The sequence below is a fragment of the Mobula birostris genome, chromosome 6 (assembly GCF_030028105.1).
Source record: "Mobula birostris isolate sMobBir1 chromosome 6, sMobBir1.hap1, whole genome shotgun sequence".
Taxonomy (NCBI): domain Eukaryota; kingdom Metazoa; phylum Chordata; class Chondrichthyes; order Myliobatiformes; family Myliobatidae; genus Mobula; species Mobula birostris.
This window is the reverse complement of record NC_092375.1, coordinates 171,713,037-171,736,708: the sequence shown is the minus strand read 5'-3', so window position 1 is coordinate 171,736,708 and position 23,672 is coordinate 171,713,037. Positions and strand designations below refer to the sequence as shown.

The 23,672-nt window shown below is 40.8% G+C and overlaps 1 protein-coding gene across 11 annotated transcripts in view; it reads right to left on the bottom strand.

The window, feature by feature from the left end:
* Nucleotides 1-21,829, bottom strand: part of myo3b (myosin IIIB) — a 484,195-nt gene extending 462,366 nt beyond the window's left edge. For 10 of the 11 annotated variants that reach the window (XR_011886449.1, XM_072261905.1, XM_072261912.1 and 7 more), the window contains exons 1-3: nucleotides 21,591-21,829; nucleotides 2,540-2,709; nucleotides 225-359 (exon numbers count right to left, since the gene is read on the bottom strand). Coding sequence is in view for 10 of the 11 variants with exons in the window: in XM_072261905.1 (XP_072118006.1) it covers nucleotides 225-359; nucleotides 2,540-2,709; nucleotides 21,591-21,648 (363 nt within the window). In the remaining variant the exon portion in view is untranslated. The remainder of the gene's footprint in view (nucleotides 1-224; nucleotides 360-2,539; nucleotides 2,710-21,590) is intronic. The other variant, XM_072261913.1, reaches the window with a different exon arrangement.
* Nucleotides 21,830-23,672: the final 1,843 nt, after the last annotated feature.

Here is a 23,672-nt window from a genome sequence, read left to right as displayed (position 1 = left end):
GTATCACATTTAAATTATTTTCTAAGGTTCTTAAATTTATCAGAAAGAGCAGGAGACAAACATTTGATATAAGGGCATTTTCTATGTTCACTATTTTATGGATTTGATCTAATCTCGCTGCTATCACTAACTGTAAAATTTAGTTTTATAAATCTACAAGTTCCTTTGGTACACTTCCCTGGAAGTTAAACACAAAAGTTATCCTAAAGCCATAGGCTTCTTACCTCTAGAGCCAACCAGAGATGTCCACCAGATTTCAAATCAGTTTTATAGAACATCCCATAGAACTTAACAACATTAGGATGACTTGTAAGTGACTGCAGGATGCTATATTCTGCTTCAATTTCCTCATCAACAACCTAGGAAAAATGATAAAATGTGAAGTGAATGACAATAATAAATAATGTTAGGTCACCACATAATGTATATTTCTAATTCAATTGAATATAGAGGCCCAAAAGTAATAGTGTAGGGAATAGAAGAAGCAAATTTATACAGTGTACTGATCAGAAAGTTGCACATGCTGTTTGTGTCATGAAACTTCTTATAAGAAATTTATACAACTACAGTACTAGTACTATAGTTGTATAAATTATAGTACTCATAATACATTACAGTACTGGTAAGAAATTTAAATTATTTTAATCCCAGCATGAATAGTGATTCTCTGCAAGTACAGAACATAATTATGGAGGTGATTAGAATATTGGCCCTGAATGCAAGTAAGATAGTGTAGCGGTGTGCTACACACAGCACTAGAATAACCACACGGAGTCGGTGAGTTAGAGTTGCGATGAAAGACATTTATTCAAACTTCGTGGCCTGCTTTTAAAGCCTTCCCGTTCCTGCCCTCCCTGGGCGGGACTGCTGTGGGGAATGCATATTCCCAGACCCTTTCCGCGCGCGGGGTTTTCCCCCTGCTGGTGAAGATGGCCTGGCGCCCCTTTTTGGGGCCGGCCCTCTGCCTGCGTGCGCTGTTTCGTGAGCCGATTCATGTGTGCTAGGAAGTGGGTTGCCACAATAGAGTACAAAAGTAGCCAAGTCTTGGTGCAACGTGAGCACTGCACGGTTTTCAGCCTAATTTAATGAAGGAAGAATACACTTACTTTCAAGACAGTGTTAAGATGATTTACAAAATCCACAGACTGAAAGCTTTGTTTTATTAATAAAAGATTCATATGTTTTATTAATTATTGCCTGTACTCTTGGGAGTTTAAAAGGATTATTGGTATTTTATTGAAACATATTACTAGGTCAAATTACTAGGTAAATGGTTCAAGGAAGCCTTCACTGGTGTGAAGAATCTGGAACTAGGATACAAAGTACAGGACAAAGGACCACCTAGTTAAGGCTTGGATAAGGAGGAATTTATTATCTAAGAGAGTTGTGAATCTTGGGAATTCTTTAGCCCAGGCAGCTGTGAATGCCAAGTCATTATAGTATATTTAAAATAAGGTAAACAATAGAAAATCTGCAGTGTTGTTTAAACCAAGATGGTATTTTTCCCTCCAGGGGATTTCAAGATCAACAGAGGTTAGGCAGGAAAATGAAAGGCCTACTGTTAGGTGCTGTAATCCTAGGCAATGCCGAGCAGGCACAAGGCATACTCCTGATACTATTTTTTTGCCCCCCTATATTTTCTTTCTTCTTATCCTGTGTTGCTCAATTGGCTGCATTATTCAAGGACACCTTCAATGTGACTGCTGTGATCTGAAGTTCCCACCTGCTTCAAGAGGGCAGCAATCATACCGGCTGCCTCAAAAGAGCAGGGCGTGCTGCCTGAACAACTACCAACCGACAGCACTCACATCTACCATAATGAAGTGCTTTGAGAGGCTGGTTATGGCTACAATAAACATCTGTCTGAACAAGAACTGGTCACGCTGCAAATTACCTACCACAAGCAGCTCTACTTCATTGGCAGTTTGGGGAGATTTTGTATGATTTATAGTACTCTTACATCTTTCCATTGTACTGGATGCTGTTGCAAAACCACTGATTTCACATCACAAGACAGTTCTGATAAACCTGATCTGATTCTACGTACAGAAAGCAAATGGTTCTGTTTGCATGTACAACTGGCCATCCTAAACTAAATTTAAGTGCAAACTGGGTAAACATAATGACAGCACAGCTTCAGACTAGAAGGAGAAAAAAGAATACATAGCCCTTTCACATCCACAAAAGACACAACATTCCTGAATCAAGAGCTTAATTGGCAGATAATTGCAGCGAGACCTCAGCACCTATTTTGGGCAATGGGTGATTACACTGCACCCTGGCATATTCAAATGTAAGATATATGTTGCACAAACTGGTTTAGTAAGAACATTTGGTTTTGGACCGGCTGCTCAATACTTGGGTTTGTGAGCTATTTGTTCTTGCTCTCCAAATGCACTAGCATTCAAAACCTCACGTACTGTATTGTATATCAATCACATTAATTAAAATGTGTATGACACTACAAGAAAAAAAGACAATTGCAGTTAAAATACCTACATCATATGATACAATTAAAGGGAAGATGTCAAATACTAACACTGATTGGGTCCAGTACTTTGACTGCAGCTTGGCTACCATCTAGCTTATTAGACACTTTGTAAACTTTTCCAAAGGTTCCTTTTCCGATTGTCTCTATTATTTCCCAGATGTCCGTAGGATCAGTCAGTGTCTCAAGGACAGTATATTGATAGGGAGCCGCCATAAATCCTGGAAAAACAATTTTTTTGGAAAAATACAAAGAAAAATAATTTCAGGTAAGTGCCAAGGTTGATGAGACAGTTTTGTTTTTTTTTCTGCTGCATATGGCTCAGAGAATAACAACATTTGAAACAAAATGAATGCTAACAGATACTTTTTTTAAAAAAACTGAGCAGTTTTTTCATAATTGTCTATCAAAAGCAATATTTCTCAAGTTCACTGTGAAGGTTACAATCATAAATGAGACACAACCTTACGATACTAGAGAAGCACCCAAAAAGACAGTTGGCACATAATTGTAGATGCAACAAATCAAATGAATGAAACCTTGTCAGCATAACTGGGGTATCTATCATAGGCTTGCACTACATATGTAGCAAGAGCTCCCAGTGAATTGCTGCCTGATTGCTGAGATCGATATATTTGGTCCCAGAGTCAATTGGACGCTGATCTCATCCCAGGATTTTCCGACCCATGCCATGCAGTTTACATGCACATATCAGTGAATTGTATGAGGAAAAGTACACTTCAGCGCCTTGTAATATTCCATGGCTACTGCAAAAATCTTGATCAACTCAACAACTATCATCGTGCAGAAGACAACATAAAAGAGAGACATTTAGCTGAGGATCAAGGGAAAAGAGAATTAAAAATAATATATTAGTTACTAGATTGGTGCATGTCCAAATTAAATAGATAAATGGCCTTGCTAATAATAATAAATATGCTCACCTTAAGAATTCAGTTTGATAAAAAGATTGACACACTTCACCAAAGCTAGAAGTGCAGTTAAAATAGGGAAAAGTTACTGCACCCTCACAAACTTTGTGTTTTGTTTCCTTTCCTATTTCACAAACATTTTTTTGCAACAAGTCAGAAAACTTGACTAGTTTACACCCAATTGAAGTGGTTTTGAAGAGTAATTACAATTGCAGTGTGGGAAATGTAAAGGCCAATGTCTAACTGCGAGATCCAACAAACTGCATTGATACAACCAGTCAGTCTGTTTTTAGAGAAATTAATTCCCCTGATCATCAAAATAGCACCATGGGATTCACCAATAGTATACTTGACCTCTGTTTAAAATGCCATCACACAAGTGGTGATGTCAACCAAGCCGAACACCCCCAGTAAAGAACTTGTGCTTGAAATCCATTTTATAACTTGGAGATAATATTTATACCACAGTAGCAGCTAAGATCCCAATGATAAAAGAGGTCATTCTAAAATAATAATGACTTCAGTTCCCACTTAACTGGACTCACTTTCAAGGACCCTTCATCTCATGTTCTCAATATTTATTGCTTGCTTACTTATTTATTATTATTTCTTTTTGTATTTTCACAGTTTGTTAGGGGTTTTTTTGCACATTGGTTGTAGTCTGCCCTGATTCTATCATGTTTCTGGCATTTACTGTGATTGCCCGCAAGTTAACGAATCTTAGGGTAGTATATGGTGACATATATGTACTTTGATGATAAATTTACTTTGAATTTTGCTACAAGGACTCATTCAATAAATACAAGCTTGCCTTTCTATGATTCATTGTTGTAAAACGATCAAAAATCTTTTTTGATAAGAAAATTAATGTAAAAATAAGCAAAAGTAAAAATAAGTGAAATTTGAATGTCATTTGTTAACTCAAATAATGTCCATTTTTATTCATGAGAAATAACTGCACTGTCAAGTTTGAACTTTCAACAACAATGCTAAAATAGTAAGTCAAGTTTCCTTACCACAATTACATGAGCAATCCTGATGCAGTATTTACAACAATCCAGCAAACTTCTTAAAGATTTTCCTAGCTTCAACCAAAAGTGACCATGTTTATTGATTTTCATGAATGCAAGGCCCCAATTTCATAGCCTTTGGGTTATTTGTCCAAACCATTAAGTTATTCTATAATTTATGAAAAGGTTATTACTTTATGAACCAATTGATTTGGCCGGCAGCTTGTTCTGGTTTATTAAATGTTTTATGTAATCTAATAAAATGCATGTCTCTAGGCTGAAATAACCAAATTCTTCTTTATACTGGCTTGAAATTTGCATGACCCTGAACTGCAGCTGGTATGTAATTTATCAAAATCTAACAATTTTGTCTTGTTAATGTGACAATTATTAAAATTGTATCTTATCTCTCAAGTGATCCCCTTCCTATGTCCCAGGATAGAAACTACTGACGTGATTCATTATTCTTAATTTATATTAAAGACATACAGAACATTTACATTTTGGACCTTTTGCCAAAGCAAATTTTTCAGTTTAAAGTGCAAAATAAATTATCAAATTAGGAATAAAACATTTTCGAAATCAATGGACTGATACTCAGCTAACCTCTCACTACAGCCTTGAACTACCGCCAAGTCCCGGGTATTCACTAAGTTGTTGGGAGCCAAGTGTCTGGATAGATTTCTCATGTGGCCCTTCGACTTTACAAAGCACATGGCCACCAATGAATAGATATTTAGGTTTAAGAAATTCTCCCTTACAGAATTCACAAATTACATCTCAAAAATTTGAGATATGGAAAAAAGTTCGTTCTCATGAAATGTGTGTAAAAAGGGTAAATAAAATCAACACTTTTTTTCAATTTAAGTTTCTTGATGCAATGAAACGGCTTTGTAGTGTGGAAAATCGCGACATGGTTTGACTTCTAGGAATGCAACCCTCCCAAATAATGCAATTGTCACCTGAAGCCTTCTGTGGTGTAAGTGACCGCAATTCATTTCAATGGAGTCACCAATTTTAAAGAATAAACTTATACAAGCTTATTGTAGATCAGAATATTTAGGTTCAAATAATTAATTACAACTCTTCTATGCTTGTTATTTACACATGTATTGAAATAGCAAACTTTATTTGTAGGCCCTGCCATATATTGAGGTACACTGAAGTAGTAAACAGAAAACAGAATGCGTAAGGGTTGCAGCTACAAGCAAAGATGCACTTTGCTTGTAGTGCACTGGCAAAGTACAAGCGCTCTAATGAGAGAGATTGGAAGAACAAGGATTCAAATTTAACATACAATTGGTCCGTTCAAGAGTCTGATTGACAGCAAGATGGAAGCTGTCCTCCAGTCTGGTGGCCCAAGCTTTCAACCTTTTGTATCAATTTCACAGCAGGCAAGGTGGGGATGGGGTTGGGGGAGAGAGGATGGCTGAGGTGGGAAGGGTCCTTGATTATGTTGGCTGCTTTCCTGAGGTAGCAGGAAATAAATACAGAGTCAACAGAGGGTAGGCTGTTTCTCAGCGTTGCAAATAAAATTGTTATTGTTATTTTATTTTAGTTTGATTCATTTCAACCATTTGCAGAGACCTACAGTGAGACATAGTTGGGGACAGTGAATTATTAACATCAATATTCTCCATGTGTTTTAATGAGTGTAGCTCCAAAGCCTGACACAATCCAGCCCTAATCAATCCACTTAATGGTATGCCACCTATTATCTCTATTATGGGACCATAAGACCATAAAACCATAAGACAAAGGAGCAGAAGTAGGCCATTCGGCCCATCGCGTCTGCTCCGCCATTTTATCATGAGTTGATCCATTTTCTCCTATTTAGTCCCACTGCCCCGCCTTCTCACCATAACCTTTGATGCCCTGGCTACTCAGTTACCTATCAATCTCTGCCTTAAATACACCCAATGACTTGGCCTCCACTGCTGCCCGTGGCAACAAATTCCATAGATTCACCACCCTCTGACTAAAAAAATTTCTTCGCATTTCTGTTCTGAATGGGTGCCCTTCAATCCTTAAGTCATGCCCTCTCGTACTAGACTCCCCCATCATGGGAAACAACTTTGCCACATCCACTCTGTCCATGTCTTTTAACATTTGAAATGTTTCTATGAGGTCTGCCCTCATTCTTCTGAACTCCAAGGAATACAGTCCAAGAGCGGACAAACGTTCCTCATATGTTAACCCTCTCATTCCCGGAATCATTCTAGTGAATCTTCTCTGTACTCTCTCCAACGTCAGCACATCCTTTCTTAAATAAGGAGACCAAAACTGCCCACAGTACTCCAAGTGAGGTCTCACCAGCGCCTTATAGAGCCTCAACATCACATTCCTGCTCCTATACTCTATTCCGCTAGAAATGAATGCCAACATTGCATTCGCCTTCTTCACTACTGACTCAACCTGGAGGTTAACTTTAAGGGTATCCTGTACGAGGACTCCCAAGTCCCGTTGCATCTCAGAACTTTGAATTTTTTCCCCATTTAAATAATAGTCTGCCCATTTATTTTTTCTGCCAAAGTGCATAACCATACACTTTCCAACATTGTACTTCATTTGCCACTTCTCTGCCCATTCTTCCAATCTATCCAAGTCTTTCTGCAGACTCTCCGTTTCCTCAGCACTACCGGCCCCTCCACCTATCTTCGTATCATCAGCAAACTTAGCCACAAAGCCATCTATTCCATAATCCAAATCGTTGATGTACAATGTAAAAAGAAGCAGCCCCAACACTGATCCCTGTGGAACACCACTGGTAACCGGCAGCCAACCAGAATAGGATCCCTTTATTCCCACTCTCTGTTTCCTGCCAATCAGCCAACGCTCTATCCACGTATGTAACTTTCCCGTAATTCCATGGGCTCTTATCTTGTTTAGTAGCCTCATGTGTGGCACCTTGTCAAAGGCCTTCTGAAAATCCAAATATACAACATCTACTGCATCTCCCTTGTCTAGCCTACTGGTAATTTCCTCAAAAAATTGTAATAGGCTTGTCAGGCAGGATTTTTCTTTATGGAATCCATGCTGAGTTCTGCCTATCTTGTCATATGCCTCCAGGTACTCTATAACCTCATCCTTGACAATCGACTCCAACAACTTCCCAACCACCGATGTCAAGCTAACAGGTCTATAATTTCCTTTTTGCTTCCTTGCCCCCTTCTTAAATAGCAGAGTGACATTTGCAATCTTCCAGTCTTCCGGAACCATGCCAGAATCTATCGACTTTTGAAAGATCATCGCTAATGCCTCCGCAACCTCCACAGCTACTTCCTTCAGAACACGAGGGTGCATTCCATCTGGTCCAGGAGATTTATCTACCTTTAGCCTATTCAGCTTCCTGAGTACTTTCTCTGTCGTAATTGTGACTGCGCACACTTCTCTTCCCTGCCACCCCTGAGTGTCCGGTATACTGCTGATGTCTTCCTCAGTGAAGACTGATGCAAAGTACTTGTTCAGTTCCTCTGCCATCTCCTTATCTCCCATTACAACTTCTCCAGCATCATTTTCTATCGGTCCTATATCTACTCTCACCTGTCTTTGACTCTTTATATACTTGAAAAAGCTTTTAGTATCCTCTTTGATATTATTTGCTAGCTTCCTTTCATAGTTAATCTTTTCTCTCTTAATGACCTTCTTAGTTTCCTTTTGTAAGGTTTTAAAAACTTCCCAATCCTCTGTCTTCCCACTAATTTTTGCTTCCTTGTATGCCCTCTCCTTTGCTTTAACTTTGGCTTTGACTTCTTTTGTCAACCACGGTTGCATCCTTTTTCCACTCGAAAATTTCTTCTTTTTTGGAATATACCTGTCTTGCACATTCCTCATTTCTCACATAAACTCCAGCCATTGCTGCTCTGCTGTCTTTCCCACCAGTGTCCCTTTCCAGTCAACTTTGGCCAGTTCCTCTCTCATGCCACTGTAATTTCCTTTACTCCACTGAAATACCGACACATCAGATTTCGGCTTCTCTTTTTCAAATTTCACAGGGAACTCAATCATGTTATGATCACTGTCTCCTAAGGATTCCTTCACCTCAATCTCTCTAATCACCTCCGGTTCATTACACAATACCCAATCCAGTACAGCTGATCCCCTAGTGGGCTCAACAACAAGCTGTTCTAAAAAGCCATCTCGCAGACATTCTACAAATTCTCTCTCTTGAGATCCAGTGCTGACCTGATTTTCCCAATCTACTCGCATGTTAAAATCCCCCACAATTATCATAACACTGCCCTTCTGACAAGCCTTTTCTATTTCCTGTTGTAATTTGTAGTCCACATCCCTGCAGCTGTTTGGAGGCCTATAAATAACTGCCATCAGGGTCCTTTTACCCCTGCGGTTTCTTAGCTCAACCCATAAAGATTCTGCACCGTCCGATCCTATATCACCTCTTTCTAATGATTTAATATCATTTCTTACCAATAAAGCCACGCCTCCCCCTCTGCCTACCTTCCTATCCTTCCGATACACCGTGTATCCTTGGACGTTCAGCTCCCAGAGACATGCATCCTTTAGCCAGGTCTCAGTGATGGCCACAATATCATACCTGCCAATCTGTAGCTGTACAACAAGATCATCCACCTTATTCCTTATGCTGCGTGCATTTAAGTACAACACCTTAAGACCAGTATTTGATACTTTTTGCTTTGATTTCACTGCAACTTTATTGCACTGCAACTCATCCCAATGGCTACAAATTTGCCCCATCACCTGCCTGTCTTTCCTGACATCTTTACTGCTCACTATCTTAGATTTATTTCTGTTTTCCCCTTCCTCCACTCTATCATTCCGGTTCCCATCCCCCTGCCAAAATAGTTTAAACCCTCCCTAACAGCTCTATTAAACTTTCCCGCCAGGATATTGGTCCCCTTCAGGTTCAGGTGTAACCTGTCCTTTTTGAACAGGTCATACTTCCCCCAGAAGAGATCCCAATTATCCAAGAATCTGAAGCCCTGCCCCCTACACCAGTCTCTCAGCCACGCATTCATCTGCCTGATCCGACTATTCTTGCCCTCGCTAGCACGTGGCACAGGTAGCAATCTCGAGATTACTACCCTGGAGGTTCTGCTTCTCAGCTTCCTTCGTAACTCCTGGAAATCTCTCTTCACGACCTCCTCCTTTGTCCTATCTATGTCATTGGTACCAACATGTACCAAGACATCTGGCTGCTCACCCTCCCCCTTCAGAATAGTCAGGACCCAATCCGAGACATCCCGTACTCTGGCACCTGGGAGGCAACACACCATGCGGGTATCTCTGTCAGGCTCACAGAATCGCCTGTCTGTTCCCCTGACTATGGAATCCCCTACGACTACCACATTTCTCTTCTCCCTCTTTCTCTCCTGCACAACAGCGCCAGGCTCAGTGCCAGAGACCTGGTCACCGTGGGCGTCCCCTGTCAGGTCATCCCCCTCAACAGCATCCAGAACAAGATATTTGTTGCTGAGGGGGACAGCCACAGGTGTGCTCTCCACTATCTGGGCATTTCCCTTCCCTCTCTTGACAGTGACCCAGTTTTCTGACCCCTGTAGCCTAAGGATGACTACCTCCCTGTAGCTCCTGTCTATCACCTCTTCACTTTCCCTGATAAGCAGTAGGTGATCAAGCTGCAGCTCCAGATCCCTAACACGGTCTCTGAGGAGCTGCAACTCAGTGCACCTGGCGCAGATGTGGCCATCAGGGAGGCTGGAGGTCTCCCAGGATTCCCACATCTGACACCCTGAACAAGCACTAACCGTGCACTAACCTGGACAGTGTGACTTCAGTGTTCCATCCACAAAGAACCTACCTCAAATCTCAAACATCAAATGCAAAAAAATATAAGAGTTTCAAGTGTTTGGATGAACACCACCAACTGAATGTTCCCTCCAAGTCACACATCATCCTGACTTGGAAATATATCATTATTACTGAGACAAAACCATAGATCTGTCCTCCAAACAGCACAGTGGAAGCATCTTCTCCAGTACCAAGGCATACCTTTCTCAAGGACAAGTACGGACCTCATAGTACATACTGCCCTTAACTACAAGGTCCAAACGTCAAAATTTATATATTTTAGATCAGAGAGAGTTCTGAGACTCATTAAGAAGTTTAGGACACTGCATCACTTATTTCAGCAGCAGGGCCAGCCTTTCCATGTTTTCTTCTTATTACTCCAGGTATCACAATTTGAATCCTTTACCTGGTGAGACTGTGTCCAGAAATTGAAACACCTTTTAAATCAGTCAGATTTGTAAGGTAAGTGGGGAAGGAAATGCATTTCTTTCAAATACAAAATTGTTACCACTGTTGGTCAAGAACAATCTTAAGCATGGAAAGGCCATGATCGTCTATGTCTTACAGCACAGCACATAACTATCGTGCATGAGTGGGGTATAGAAGGCAATGTCCAGGTGCGGGTTGATGGGACTAGGGAGATTAATGGTTCAGCACAAAACAGATGGGCTTTTTCTTTTAAATGTTAAATCTTAAAAATGTCTTAATTTTAATATCTGAACATGAGAAGGTTCAAAGTGCCCTGGCTTGTACAGCACTCCTGAGATGCAGAATTCAGGAAAGCAAGGGGGTGCCCAGCCAAAAGGCCAGGTAACTGCAGGAAGTTCAAAACTCTGCGGGTTATCTGTCACGCTAACCACCGATTAGCCGAGGTTGAAAACAATTTGAAGGTGGTCTATACATTGAAGAAAATTATTCAGGGAGGTTCTACAGGCAGGAGATTAATTAGTCAGGGAGTCAATTTAGCACAAGGACTGAAATTAGTAACCCCTAAATTACTGTGAATGTCATATCCTTGTGAGATAAAGGAAAATTAAAAGACAAGGCATATCTAAAGAGATGGTGCTGGATGGGTTGCAGGAACTTTTTTTTGCACAAAGTAGATCAGGTAACCATCTAAGAATATTTAAGGAGCAGTTACTTAGGGAACACTACAGCACAGAAACAAGCCCTTCGGCCCATCTATTCTGTGCCCAACCATTAATCTGCCTAGTCCAATCAACCTACAGCTGGAGCATAGTCCTCTGTACCCCTCTCATGCAAGTTTGTTCATTCGTTCATTCTGTGTAGTATCATATGACATGGGCGATCATGGTCTATCCATGACCATGATTGACCTTGGTAAAATTTTCCACAGAAGTGGTATGTCATTGCCTTCTTCTGCAGTGTCTTTACAAAACGGGTCACCCTAGCTGTTACCATTACTCTTCAGAGATTGTCTGCCAGGTGTCAGTGGTCGTATAACCAGGATTTATGACATGCACCAGCTGCTCATCCGACCATCCACCACCTGCTCCCATGGCTCCACGTGACCCTCATCCGGGGCTGGGAGGCAAAGCAGGTGCTGCACCTTGCCCAAGAGTGACCAGCAGGCTAGCAGAGGGAAGGAGCACCTTACACCTCCTTTGGTAGAGACATATTTTCACCTTGCCACCCCACTCATCCATGTCCCTATCCAAATTTCTCTTAAATGTTGAAAACGACCCCACATCTACCACTTGTGCTGGCAGCTCGTTTCACACTCTCATCATCTTCTGAGTGAAGAAGTTACTCTTCACATTCACCTTAAACATTTCACTTTTCACTCTTAACCCATGTCCTCTAGTTGAAGTTTCACCCAAGCTCAGTGGAAAAAGTCTGCTTGCATTTACCTTATCTATACCTCTTGTAATTGTGTATACTTCCGTCAAATCTTCCCTCAATCTTCTACATTCTAGGGAATGAATTCCTAACCAATTCAACCTTTCCCTATAACTCAGGTTCTCAAGTCCTGACAACATCCCTGTAGATTTTCTCTATATTCTTTCAATCTCGTTGATACCTTCCTTGTACAAACATTGTAAGTAGGTGGGCACATGGCCAAGTGGTTAAGGCATTGGACTAGCAACCTGAAGGTCGTGAGTTCGAGCCCCAGCCGAGGGAACTTGTTGTGTCCTTGAGCAAGGCACTTAATTACACATTGCTCTGCGACGACACCGGTGCCAAGCTGTATGGGTCCTAATGTCCTTCCCTTGGACAACAGTCGTGGAGAGGGGAGACTTGCAGCATGGTCAACTACTGGTCTTCCATACAACCTTGCCCAGGCCTGCGCAGATCCATGGTCTCGCAAGACCAACGGATGTAAGTAGGTGACCAAAATTGCACACATACTCCCAAGTTAGGCCTCACCCATATCCTATACAATTTCAACATAACATACCTTCTCCTGTACTCAATATATTGATTTAAGGCCAATATGCCAAAATATTTTACAACCCTATCTAGCTGTGACACCACTTTCAAGAAATTACGGATCTGTATTCCGAGATCCCTCTGGTCTACCACACTCCTCAGTGCCCTACTTTCCACCATGTAAGACCTACCGTGGTTGGTCCTCCAAAAGTGCAACACCTCACACTTGTCCACATTAAGTTCCTTCTGCCATTTTTCAGCCCATTATTTCAGCTGATCCAGATCCCACTGCAAGCTTTGATAGTCTTCCTCGCTGTCCATTATGCCCCCAATTATTGGAGTCATCCACAAATTTGCTCATCCAGTTTACCACATTATCATCAAATTGTTGATTTAGGTGACAAACAACAACGGACCCAGCACCGATCCCTGCAGCACTCCACTAGTCACAGGCCTCCAGTTAGAGAGGCAAGTAACTACTGCCACCCTGGCTTCTTCCGCAAAGCCAACGTCTAATCCAATTTATTACCTCACCGAGTGCCAAACGACTGAACCTTCTTTGCAAACCTCCCATGTGGGACCTTGTCAAAGGCCTTGCTAAAGTCCATGGAGACAGCATCCACTGCCTCGCCTTCATCAACTTTTCTGCTCACTTCATCATGACATACCATGCACGAAGCCATGCTGACTATCCTTAATCAGTCCTTGTCTATCCAAATACTTATATATTCAGTCCCTTGGATTCCTTCTAACAACTTTTCCACTATTGGTGTCAGGCACACCAACCTATAATTATTCAGGGATATCCACCACCCAGGGCATGCTCTCTTCTCACTGCTGCCATCAGGAAGAAGGTACAAGTGCCTCAGGACTCTCACCACCAGGGTCTGGAACAGTTACTACCCCTCAACCATCAGGCTCTTGAACCAAAAGGAATAACTTCACTCAGTTTTACTTGTTCCATCATTAAAATGTTCCCAGAACCAATAGATTCACTTTCAAGGATTCTTCATCTCATGTTCTCAATATTTATTGATTATTGTCTCTTTTTTTTAATTTGCACAGTTTGTTATCTTCTGCACTCTGAACGCCCCAGCTGGGTGGCCTTTCATTGATTCTGTTATCTCTATGGATTTATTGAGTATGCTTGCGAGAAAATGAAGCTCAGGGTTGTATATGATGACAGATCTGTACTTTGATAAATTTATTTTGAATTTTGATTGGTATCAATGTGGTCCATGTACTCTGGCTGCTCACCCTCCCATTTGGGAATGCTGCGGGCTCGACCTGAGCTGTCCCTGAGCCCAGTACCAGGGAGGTAACAAACCCTCCAAGGATCTCTTCCTCATCCACAGAACCTCCTTTTTGTTTCCCTAATCAAGAAATCCCCTTTCACTACAGCCCACTCCTTCTCCCCCACTTCCATTCTGAGCCACAGAGCCAGATTCACTGCCAGAGACCTGCCCTCTGCAGCTTCTCCCTGGTAGGTCGCCCTACCAGGGTATCCAAAGCAGTACACTTATTATTGAGGGGAATGGGCACAGGGTACTCTGCGCTGACTGCCTATTCCTTTTCTCTCTCCTGACAGGTACCTGCCTCCTCCAGCTTAGAAGTGACTACTTCCTTGTACAGTAAAATCAGACTCAGGTTTAACATCACTGGCATATGTCATGAAACTTGTTGCCTTTGTGGCAGCAGTACAATGAAGCACATAAAAATAGAAAAAAAAACAAGAATGGTGAACTACAGTAAGTATATATTAAATAGTTACATTAAATAAGTAATGCAAAAAATAGAAATAAAAATGTAGTGAGGTAGTGTTCACGGGTTCAATGTCTATTCAGAAATTGGATGGCTGAGGGGAAGAAGCTGTTCTGGAGTCGTTCAGCACATGCCTTCAGGCTTCTGTACCTCCACCCTGATGAGAACAAGGCACAACCTGAGTAATTGGGATCCTTAATAATGGATGGCGCCTTTTTGAGGCATTGGTCCTTGAAAATGTCCTGGATACTGTAGAGGCTAGTGCCAATGACAGAACTGACTAAGTTTACAACTCTCTGCAGCTTACTTCAATCCCATACAGTAGCACCCCTCTCCCCATACCGGATGGTGATGCAGCCAGTTAGAATGGTTACTTCTGTAGAAATTTGAAAGTGTCTTTTGCAAATTTGCTAATCTCCTTAAACTCTTAATGAAATATAACCGATGCCATGCCTCCTTTGTAGCTTAGATTTTTTTTTTAAGAGTATGAGCACATGCAGTCCTCTTTTTATTGTCATTTAGTAATGCATGCGTTAAGAAATGATACAATGTTTCTCCAGAATGATATCACAGAAATACATGACAAACCGACTTAAAAACTGACAAAAACCACATAATTATAGCATATAGTTACAACAGTGCAAAGCAATACCGTAATTTGATAAGAACAGACCATGGGCACAGTAAAAGTCTCAAAGTCTCTCGAAAGTCCCATCATCTCCAACGCCGCAAACTTGCCGATGCAGCATCCTGGAAGCATCCGACCACAGTCTGACTCCGAGTCCGTCTGAAAACTCCAAGCCTCCAACCAGCTCTCCAACACCGAGCACCATCTCTTCCGAGCGCTTCGACCCTGGCCCCGGCAACAGGCAATAGGCAAAGCCGAGGATTTGGGGCCTTCGTCTCCGGAGATTCTCGATCGGGCAGTAGCAACGGCAGCGAAGCAGGCATTTCAGAAATTTCTCCAGGTGTTCCTCCGTGCTTCTCATGGTTATTTCCATCAAATCAGGATTGTGCACGGCCCCCTAGTTAACACATATGATATCATTCAGAATGGCCGTGCGCACTGCATCGCGCCGCCATCTTCTCCTCCCTCCCTTGATATGTTGGGTCCAGGATAGATCCTCAGAGATATTGACACCCAGGAACTTCTATCTATCATCTCCTCATCCTCCCACATGAGTTGAAGGTTATTGAACTGCAACTCTAGTTCCTTAATAAGGTCTCAAAGGAGATGCAGCTCGGTGCACTTCATGCCGATGTAATTATCAGGGATACTGGAGACTCACTCTCACACAAGGAACACACCACAAACTCTGGACCCATTCTCAGTGCACTAGCTAAATACTAACAGAAAAAAGAACACTTATTGGAAACTTACTTAGAGCCTGCGTCTGTGCTTGTCCAAGCCCCACTCCAACAATGGCCACTCCACTTACACCTCCCTTTTCTTTATTGGCTTAAATAAAACTCACTCCCAGCGAGACGTGCCATTTTCAAATGGCTCCAGCCCTGCAAGTGAATCCCTCACACACTACTTCAAAAGTGTTAGTATTAGTGGATAAATTGTTGCACATGGATATAGAAGCAGGAATGAGCCCTGTAGTCCTGCTTCTCTGTCATTGAATAAAATTGAGACTGATCTATCTTGGCCTCAGTTTCCACAAATCTTTGATTCCTACTCAGCTAAAAATCTACCTTGGCCTTGAACTTGTAATAAATTGATCCAAGCTCAGAAAGTGGATGAATATGTTATAACAGATACTTTTCAGAGCTGGAAGAGGAAGAAGGTAGTGTTTCTCAGAGTCGGTGCAAGAATCACAACTTTTTTTTAAAAACTTACAGAGTGTACACAACAGAATTTCAAAATTTTCAGTTGATATAAATTTTGGAGGTGTGCATAAGAATAAGCAGTTCAGCAAAAGAATGCAAGTGAATGGGGACGAACAGAATGAGTGGACAAGCGGCAAATTAAATTTAATACAGAGAAGTGTCAAGTGATGTGCTCTGGCAAAAAGAACAATGAGAAACATTATAGCCTTAATTATAATGTTCTAAAGAACGTAGAAGAATAGAGGGACAGTTGCCTACATGGTCATTAATCTTTGAAGTGGCAGGATATTGAGAGAATGAATGCTAAAGCAGATCATATCCCAAACTTCATGAAAAGAAGCAGAAAAGAGGGAGATTATGTGGCGCTTTCAATTAATAATAAAAGGTTAACCCAAACTGGTGTTCAATCACCATCATTACATTCCAGAGATGACATGAACATGGGAAAGAGTTCAGAAAATATATGTTTTTAAGGATATGGGAGTTCAGCTGTAAGGCTAGATTGGTAAAATTAGGCTTAATCTCAAGGTAGAGTGGTACAGAAACAGGTCACTGGGCCAGCCATGCCCCCACTGATCATCAAGCTCCCATTTCCACTAACACCAATTTGTATTCTCCCCTCAACTTCTCTCCCAGATCCTACCAATCACTAGAGTGACCAATTACTCTATGAACTCATATGTGTTCGAAATGCAAGTGGAAACTGGAGCACTTGGAGAATACCCATGAGGGCACAGCCAGTATGTGTAAACTCCACAGAGGCAGCATCTGATGTCTGGACTGAACCCACTGCAGTTCTTCTGTCACTGTGCTGCCCCTGTTTGGAGCAAAGAAGGCCGAGTGGATATTTGATATAGTACACAATGGCTTTAGTTAGACTGTTCCCATGAACACATGTTTTGTGATTTGCACCATATGTTTAGAATGATAGGCAAAAAGATATGGAGGAGTCTATAAAAACAGACTGACTTTAATCTGAAACTCCCCAGTTTTCATCATCCTTACAAAGTAAAGTTCTTCAGGTTTTATCAGATAGACTGTTGAGAAAACACATTTTGTTAAGAGGACAGAACAGGGAATGAGACCATCTGGAATGCTGTACAAAGAACAGACCCATGGGCCAAATGAAGACAACGTGGACTGTGCAAACAAGCCTATGGGATAAATGGAAGTTTGAGAAAAAAATATGCACATTTGATTTAAAATTTTAATTAGAAATGCTTATTTGACTTAACTTTCCTCCAAACACATATGCTAATCATATACAGTTTCCAAAAATAATATAAATTACCGTGGTCCTTAATGACAAATCTTGTGAGAATCCAACTGTTAATAAAAAGTAACAATGCAGCATTGGTGCATTAATAACAGCAAACAAAAGTGTTTATTTAAACAATGTTCCCCCTTTTTCTTGAGTTATCTCCAGGGTAACAGATAACCCAGGAGGACTGAATGTTGATCTCACTAATAAATTATTCATATAGCATTGTGAACCTTTTTAAACTATTCAAACATATAATCAACCTGTTAATGACAAAGCAGAGGACTAGATTTGTACACATTAATGAATATTCATTTTATGGAATTTAGGGTTATAAATAAATAATCACAAGTTTAATGTTTACTCATTCATTGATCAAATAAATAAATATTTCATTAATTTATTAAAAAATGAGTTACAACAAACATGAAATTCTTAGATCAGAGATAATTTTTATCTGTTATTAATATAATTGACTTGAAGAATGTAATTTTCCAGTTTGTAAAATGACAAGTGGTTAATTTGTACCTCCTGCTTCCTACCACCCCCAAAAACATAGCATTGTCAGAAGAGTAAAATTAATACTTCATTTCCATCCTCTAAGGTGGATTCAGTTTTTCCAGTTAAGATGGCACTGCCGAACATGTGCGACAGCTTTCTGGTGGTCAAAAAGCTAAGAAATCCAACTAGAGATATCACCAGAAGTCCCTTTTCTGAGGTAAATTGTGTTAAATTATCAACAGAAACAGTGAAGGGGCAAGCATTTTGAAGCGAGTTCGGGGGATGAGCCAAGATGGTGTGTTGCAGAATGATTGCAGATGGAGTTCTGGTGCCCATATAGATAGCTCAGGAGCGAGGTCGGCTCGCTTTGGGCGCTGAGCTAATTTGAAGAGCTTGAGAGCGGCTTTGGGCTGAGCGATGAAATCTGGAACTGGAGGGAGGCGCTGGGTGGAGTGGTCTAGGCCTGACTGCTGTGCTCCGTACCACCAATATGAACTGATAAGGAGGCCTTAGGCCTACTTCAAGTTACTCTGGGGCTTGGATCTGAGGACTCAGTTTTGGTTCAGAATGCTGTTGCTTGCTTCAATTGTCTGAATGATTTGTATTTTTTTGTGTGATTGCGCATCAAGTGTTGGTCTTTTATTTTTATTCTTTTTTTTTCTTTAATTGGGTTCTTTTGGGTTTCTTGCTTTGTGGCTACCTGGGAGCAAACAAATCTCAGGGTTGTATAATTTATACATTCTTTGATAATAAATTAACTTGAATCACCACATGAAACATACAAGATGTTTAGTTCAATGCTCTCTACTTTTACAGTGATCCGAATTTGAAAGCAACTTTTACCTTTTTAGGAAAGATAAGACAGTCAAAGAGTAATAACGCATGATGTGGGCTTTTTGGCCCTACAAGTCCATGCCAACCATGTTGTCCACCTAATTAAACCCAACTTCCTGCGTTTGGCCCACATCCCTCCAAGCTCCTCCCCTCCATGCACCTATCCAAGTGCTTCATTATTGATACTATTGTAAACACGAGAAAGTCTGCAGATGCTGGAAATCCAAAGTAACACAGACAAAATGCTGGGTGAATGCAGCAGGTCAGGCAACATCAGTGGAAATGAACAGATAGTCAACGTTTTCAGCCAACTGAGAAGGGATGGGGAAGATGCCACAATAATAAGGTGGGGGGGGGGGAGGGAAAAAGGTGGTGATGAGTTAGCGTGTAGGAGGGATAATGAAAGTCTGGCTGAGTGTTGCCACAACAACAACCTCTTACTTAATGTCACTCTAAGGAGCTGATGGTTGACTTCAGGAGGAGAAAACTGGAGGTCCATGAGCCAGTCCTCACCATAGGATGAGAGGTGGTGGCAGTCCGCAACTTTAAGTTACTCAGTGTTATTTCAGAGAACCTATCATGGGCACACCATCCAAGTGAAATTACAAAGAAAACATCGTAGTACCTCTACTTCCTTAGGAGTTTGTGAAGATTCATCACAAGATCTAAAACTTCGACAAACTTTTCTAGATGTGTGGTGGACAGTATATTGACTGGCTGCATCAATCTGGTATGAAAACACCAATGCCCTTGAATGGAAAACCCTACAAAAATTAATCGATATGGCCCAGTTTATCACAGGTAAAGACCTCCCCACCATAGAGTACATCCACACAAAGCACTGTCACGGGAAAGCAGCATTAATCATCAGGGAACCCCACCACCTTAGTCATGGTCTCTGCTCGCTGCTACCTTTAGGAAGAAGGTACAAGAGCCTCATGACTCACACCACCCGGTTCAGGAACAGTTATTACTTCTCAACCATAAGGCTTTTGAACCAAAGTGGATAACTTCACTTGCCCCATCGTTGAAATGTTCCCACAATCTAAGGACTCATTTTCAAGGGCTCTTCCTCCCATGTTCCCTATATTTATTGCTTTTTTTTTACTTTCTTTTTGTATTTTGCAGTTTGTGTCTTTTGCACATGGGTGAATGCCTAAGTTGCTGTGGTCTTTCATTGATTCTATTATGGCTAATAGAATCATCATGGCTATGGCTAATCCATTCTGTTTTGGATTTATTGAGTATACTCAGAAGAAAATGAAGCTCAGGGTTGTATATGGTGACATATCCATACTTCGATAATACATTTACTTTGACCTTTAATTGGTACTAGCTATTTATCACTTGGGGCACAAATCTCATCCAGCTAAATTTACTTGCTCCCTTGGTTCCATTCTCAGCTGTGTCTCCATGGTCTCACTGAAAAGCAGATCCACATGATGAAAGCAGCGGGTACAAAAATCAAATCACATGGTAGTTGAATCATGATAGATCAGAAGACAGAGTACCCAATCACAATGGAAAAATACACGACTCTCAAACTGAAAGTACATTGAATCACATCTGAGTGATGGACAATTAATCTGAACCAATGTTTATATTCACTTGAGCATTATCCTATCCTAGAAACATAGAAAGCCTACAGCACAATACAGGCCCTTCAGCCCACAAAGCTGTACCAAACATGTCCTTACCTTAGAAATTACCTAGGGTTACCCATAGCCCTCTATTTTTCTGATCTCCATGTACCTGCCCAGAGTCTCTTAAAAGACCCTATCCTCTCATCAATTAAACAAACTTTGCTCAAGCAGTACCTGCTGGGGTCAGACCACCAACACTATGTCTCACAAAAGTCTCCACTAGTTCACCTATTCAGCAAAAAATTGCAGCACCGAAGCCATTGATCGTTGAGTCACCAAATGACGAAACAGATTTTCTCCTTAACCAATGATATTCGACGTGAAAGAGGATAGGCATGGAAAAGAGATAAACTGAAGTTCAGATGCACAAAACTATTCAGTAAAAAGTTTAGATTATAGGACACCTGGGAGAAAGAAGTCAAATGACAATTAACAGGTAAAAATGTTAACTTTTTAGAAACAATGTACATTCAACTGTATGACAGCGTTCGTGCATCCATTCCTGTTTCATTCTAGTTGTAAATCCCAAAATGTAAAATTTCCTGAAGCCGTTGAGCGCTACTTTTAGACTTATGCAAGTTTAAATTCAATAAACATTACAAATATTAGCGTCGTGAACTCTTTCAATTTACACCTTCTTCTGATAGAACAACTGTGAATAATCACCCTCCTAACTGCACCAATAATTGTCACCCGGGAAATCGATCTCCATCTTTAACGCAGATTCCCCTAAATTTCTGCAAGTGTCCCCTCCCCCTCAGGAATTTAAAACACGAATGTTTTCTTATTTTTCCGTTTCAACGGAAGATCGCCGATTTAATAGATTTGCCTCTATTTCTCTCTCCACAGGAGCTGCCTGATCGACGGCACATCTCCCGCTGTCACTTTTTTTTTAAAAATCTTGCACACACTGCCTACTCCCAAGGATTCAAACCGGCTTGGTTTTGTAATGAGAACTCATACTATTGGGGGGTGGGAGTGGATGGTGTTAAAGGACGTTACATTGACTAATATCAGGCCGATGCAGTTCAGGTGATCCCCAGAAGCCTCTAATCACGGACTGACATTTGGGCCGGGAGGGCAAAGGAACTCTCGGTTTAAGAAAACACTAATGAAAATCGGAGTATGCATCATATTATGACAACTTACCCTCCTCTGCGAGATTCTTGTTGGACAGTTTCTCAGTGTTAAAATGTAAACAAACCATTAACCTCAATGAAGGTTGTGCTGGATTTGAGACATTGCCCAGGACCTCACAGGAAAGCGTGAGTGAGTTCCCGAGGCGCTGCACGCGTTCCCGAGGCTTTCCACCGGGAACCAGCGGAAACTGAACACTTTCATTAGACGGGAGTAGCGATTCCAGGCTCAGTTTGCATCCAACACGTCTTTTCCACTTGATCGCCTGTGGCGGCTGCCTGCCAGGTGAACTCTTTCAGTATCCGTTTAATAATTAACCAGAAACTGATGTGTCTTTTTGTTCGACAAAGAATTAACCAATGCTACTGTGAACTGGAGAAATAATTCTGCGTATTAAAAAAAAACAAACTGGAAAAACTTATAAATTACAAAAATCACAGTTGGGCGGCATAATGGCAATTTTTACTCGGGGTCAGTCAGGTTTTTAGGACTTCTTCCGTCTTGTTTGAGCACCCAAACAAAATTGAACACTGAATTTTAGCATGTAAAAACCTGAAAGCACGGCTGTAAAACATGGATTAGATAATTTCTATAAAAATGTTATTCAAAGTAATTGTGTTAGGTACATGAAGGACTAAGTATAATCTGGGTGTTTTACCTTCTGGAGATTTATCTGAAGATTGCAAAGTACAATAAAAGTACAGTACAACTAAAAGTACTTGTTTTTGCATTTACCTAAGTGGCCTACTGTAAATTAAATAAACTCTCAAGTTTTTAATTCTAAGTATATTTTATGTTAATTGCTTAAAATGTTTGGAGCATGAACTATTTTATTGGCTAGTTTTTCTGAAGTTCCTTTTGTAACAAACATGTAAACTACACTGACAGTGGGATCAAAGCAGTTTTTAATGTTACTTTTAGGTAATAAGAATAGGATTTGGCCTTTGAGCCCACTCAGCCATTCTTTGAGATCATGGCTGATTTTCCAATTAAGGAGCATTTTCTTGCACTATCCCTATATCTCTTGAATCCCTTCACACTCATTGGTTTCTTGTTGAATAAACTCAGTGATTGAGGCTCCTCAAACCTCTGATAATTACAAATGTTCACCAGACTCTACTTGAAGCAAATTCTCTTTCTCTCAGTCCTAATTAATCAACCTCGTATTCTGAGACTGTCTTCTATTTCTAGACTCTGCAGTCAGGGGAAGCAAGCTCCCTGCTTTCTGTCTGTTGAGCTGTGTACATAAGTTTCAATGAGCTCTCCTTTCATTCTGAACTTCAAAGACATCTGGTCAAGTATGTCAGATCTCAACTCATGACAAACCTGTGATTCCTGTAATCTTTGAATTATTCCTGATATGGCAAATAAATTAATTTTTAGCTAAGGATACTTAGATATATATACTTAAGATGTTGAGTAACCAAGGTGATGTATAATTGCAATCATACATCTTTACTCTTGTATTCAAATGCTCTTATAATAAAGACGAGATACAAACTGCAGATGCTAGAACTAGGACTGATGCAGGGTCACAATCCAAAATGTTGACAATTCCTTTTCTTCCCAGATGCTGCCCAAACATCTGAATTCCTCCAGCACAGGGATTCCCAATGTGGGGTCCACAGACTCTTCAGTTAAAGGTAGGGGTCCATGGCACAAAAAAAATTGGGAACCCCTGCTCCAGCAGATTGTTGCTCCCCTCATAAAAAAGGTGAATGTACTATTTACCTTCCTAAGCATTTGCCACACATGCTGTTACCTTTAGTGGCTTATGTATACCAAGTGAAGATGAATATTACATAGTCTCTCAATTTAAAGCATACTCAGTTTCTCAGTTTTGCACTCCAAAGTAATTAACTGAACATTTTCAACATGTTTATCTGCCACGTTCTTCCCCCACTTAGCTTGTTCATATTATGTTAAACCCTCTTTGTATCCTCCTCTGTAGTCTCTATCTCACCTGGTTTTGTATAATTAGCATATGACCATTGGTTGTTTCAGTCAAGCCATGGATATAGATCATGCCCTAGACAACCTGAGAAAGACCCATCTATGCTCACTTATTCTTTTTTCTGAAAACCAACTCAGTGT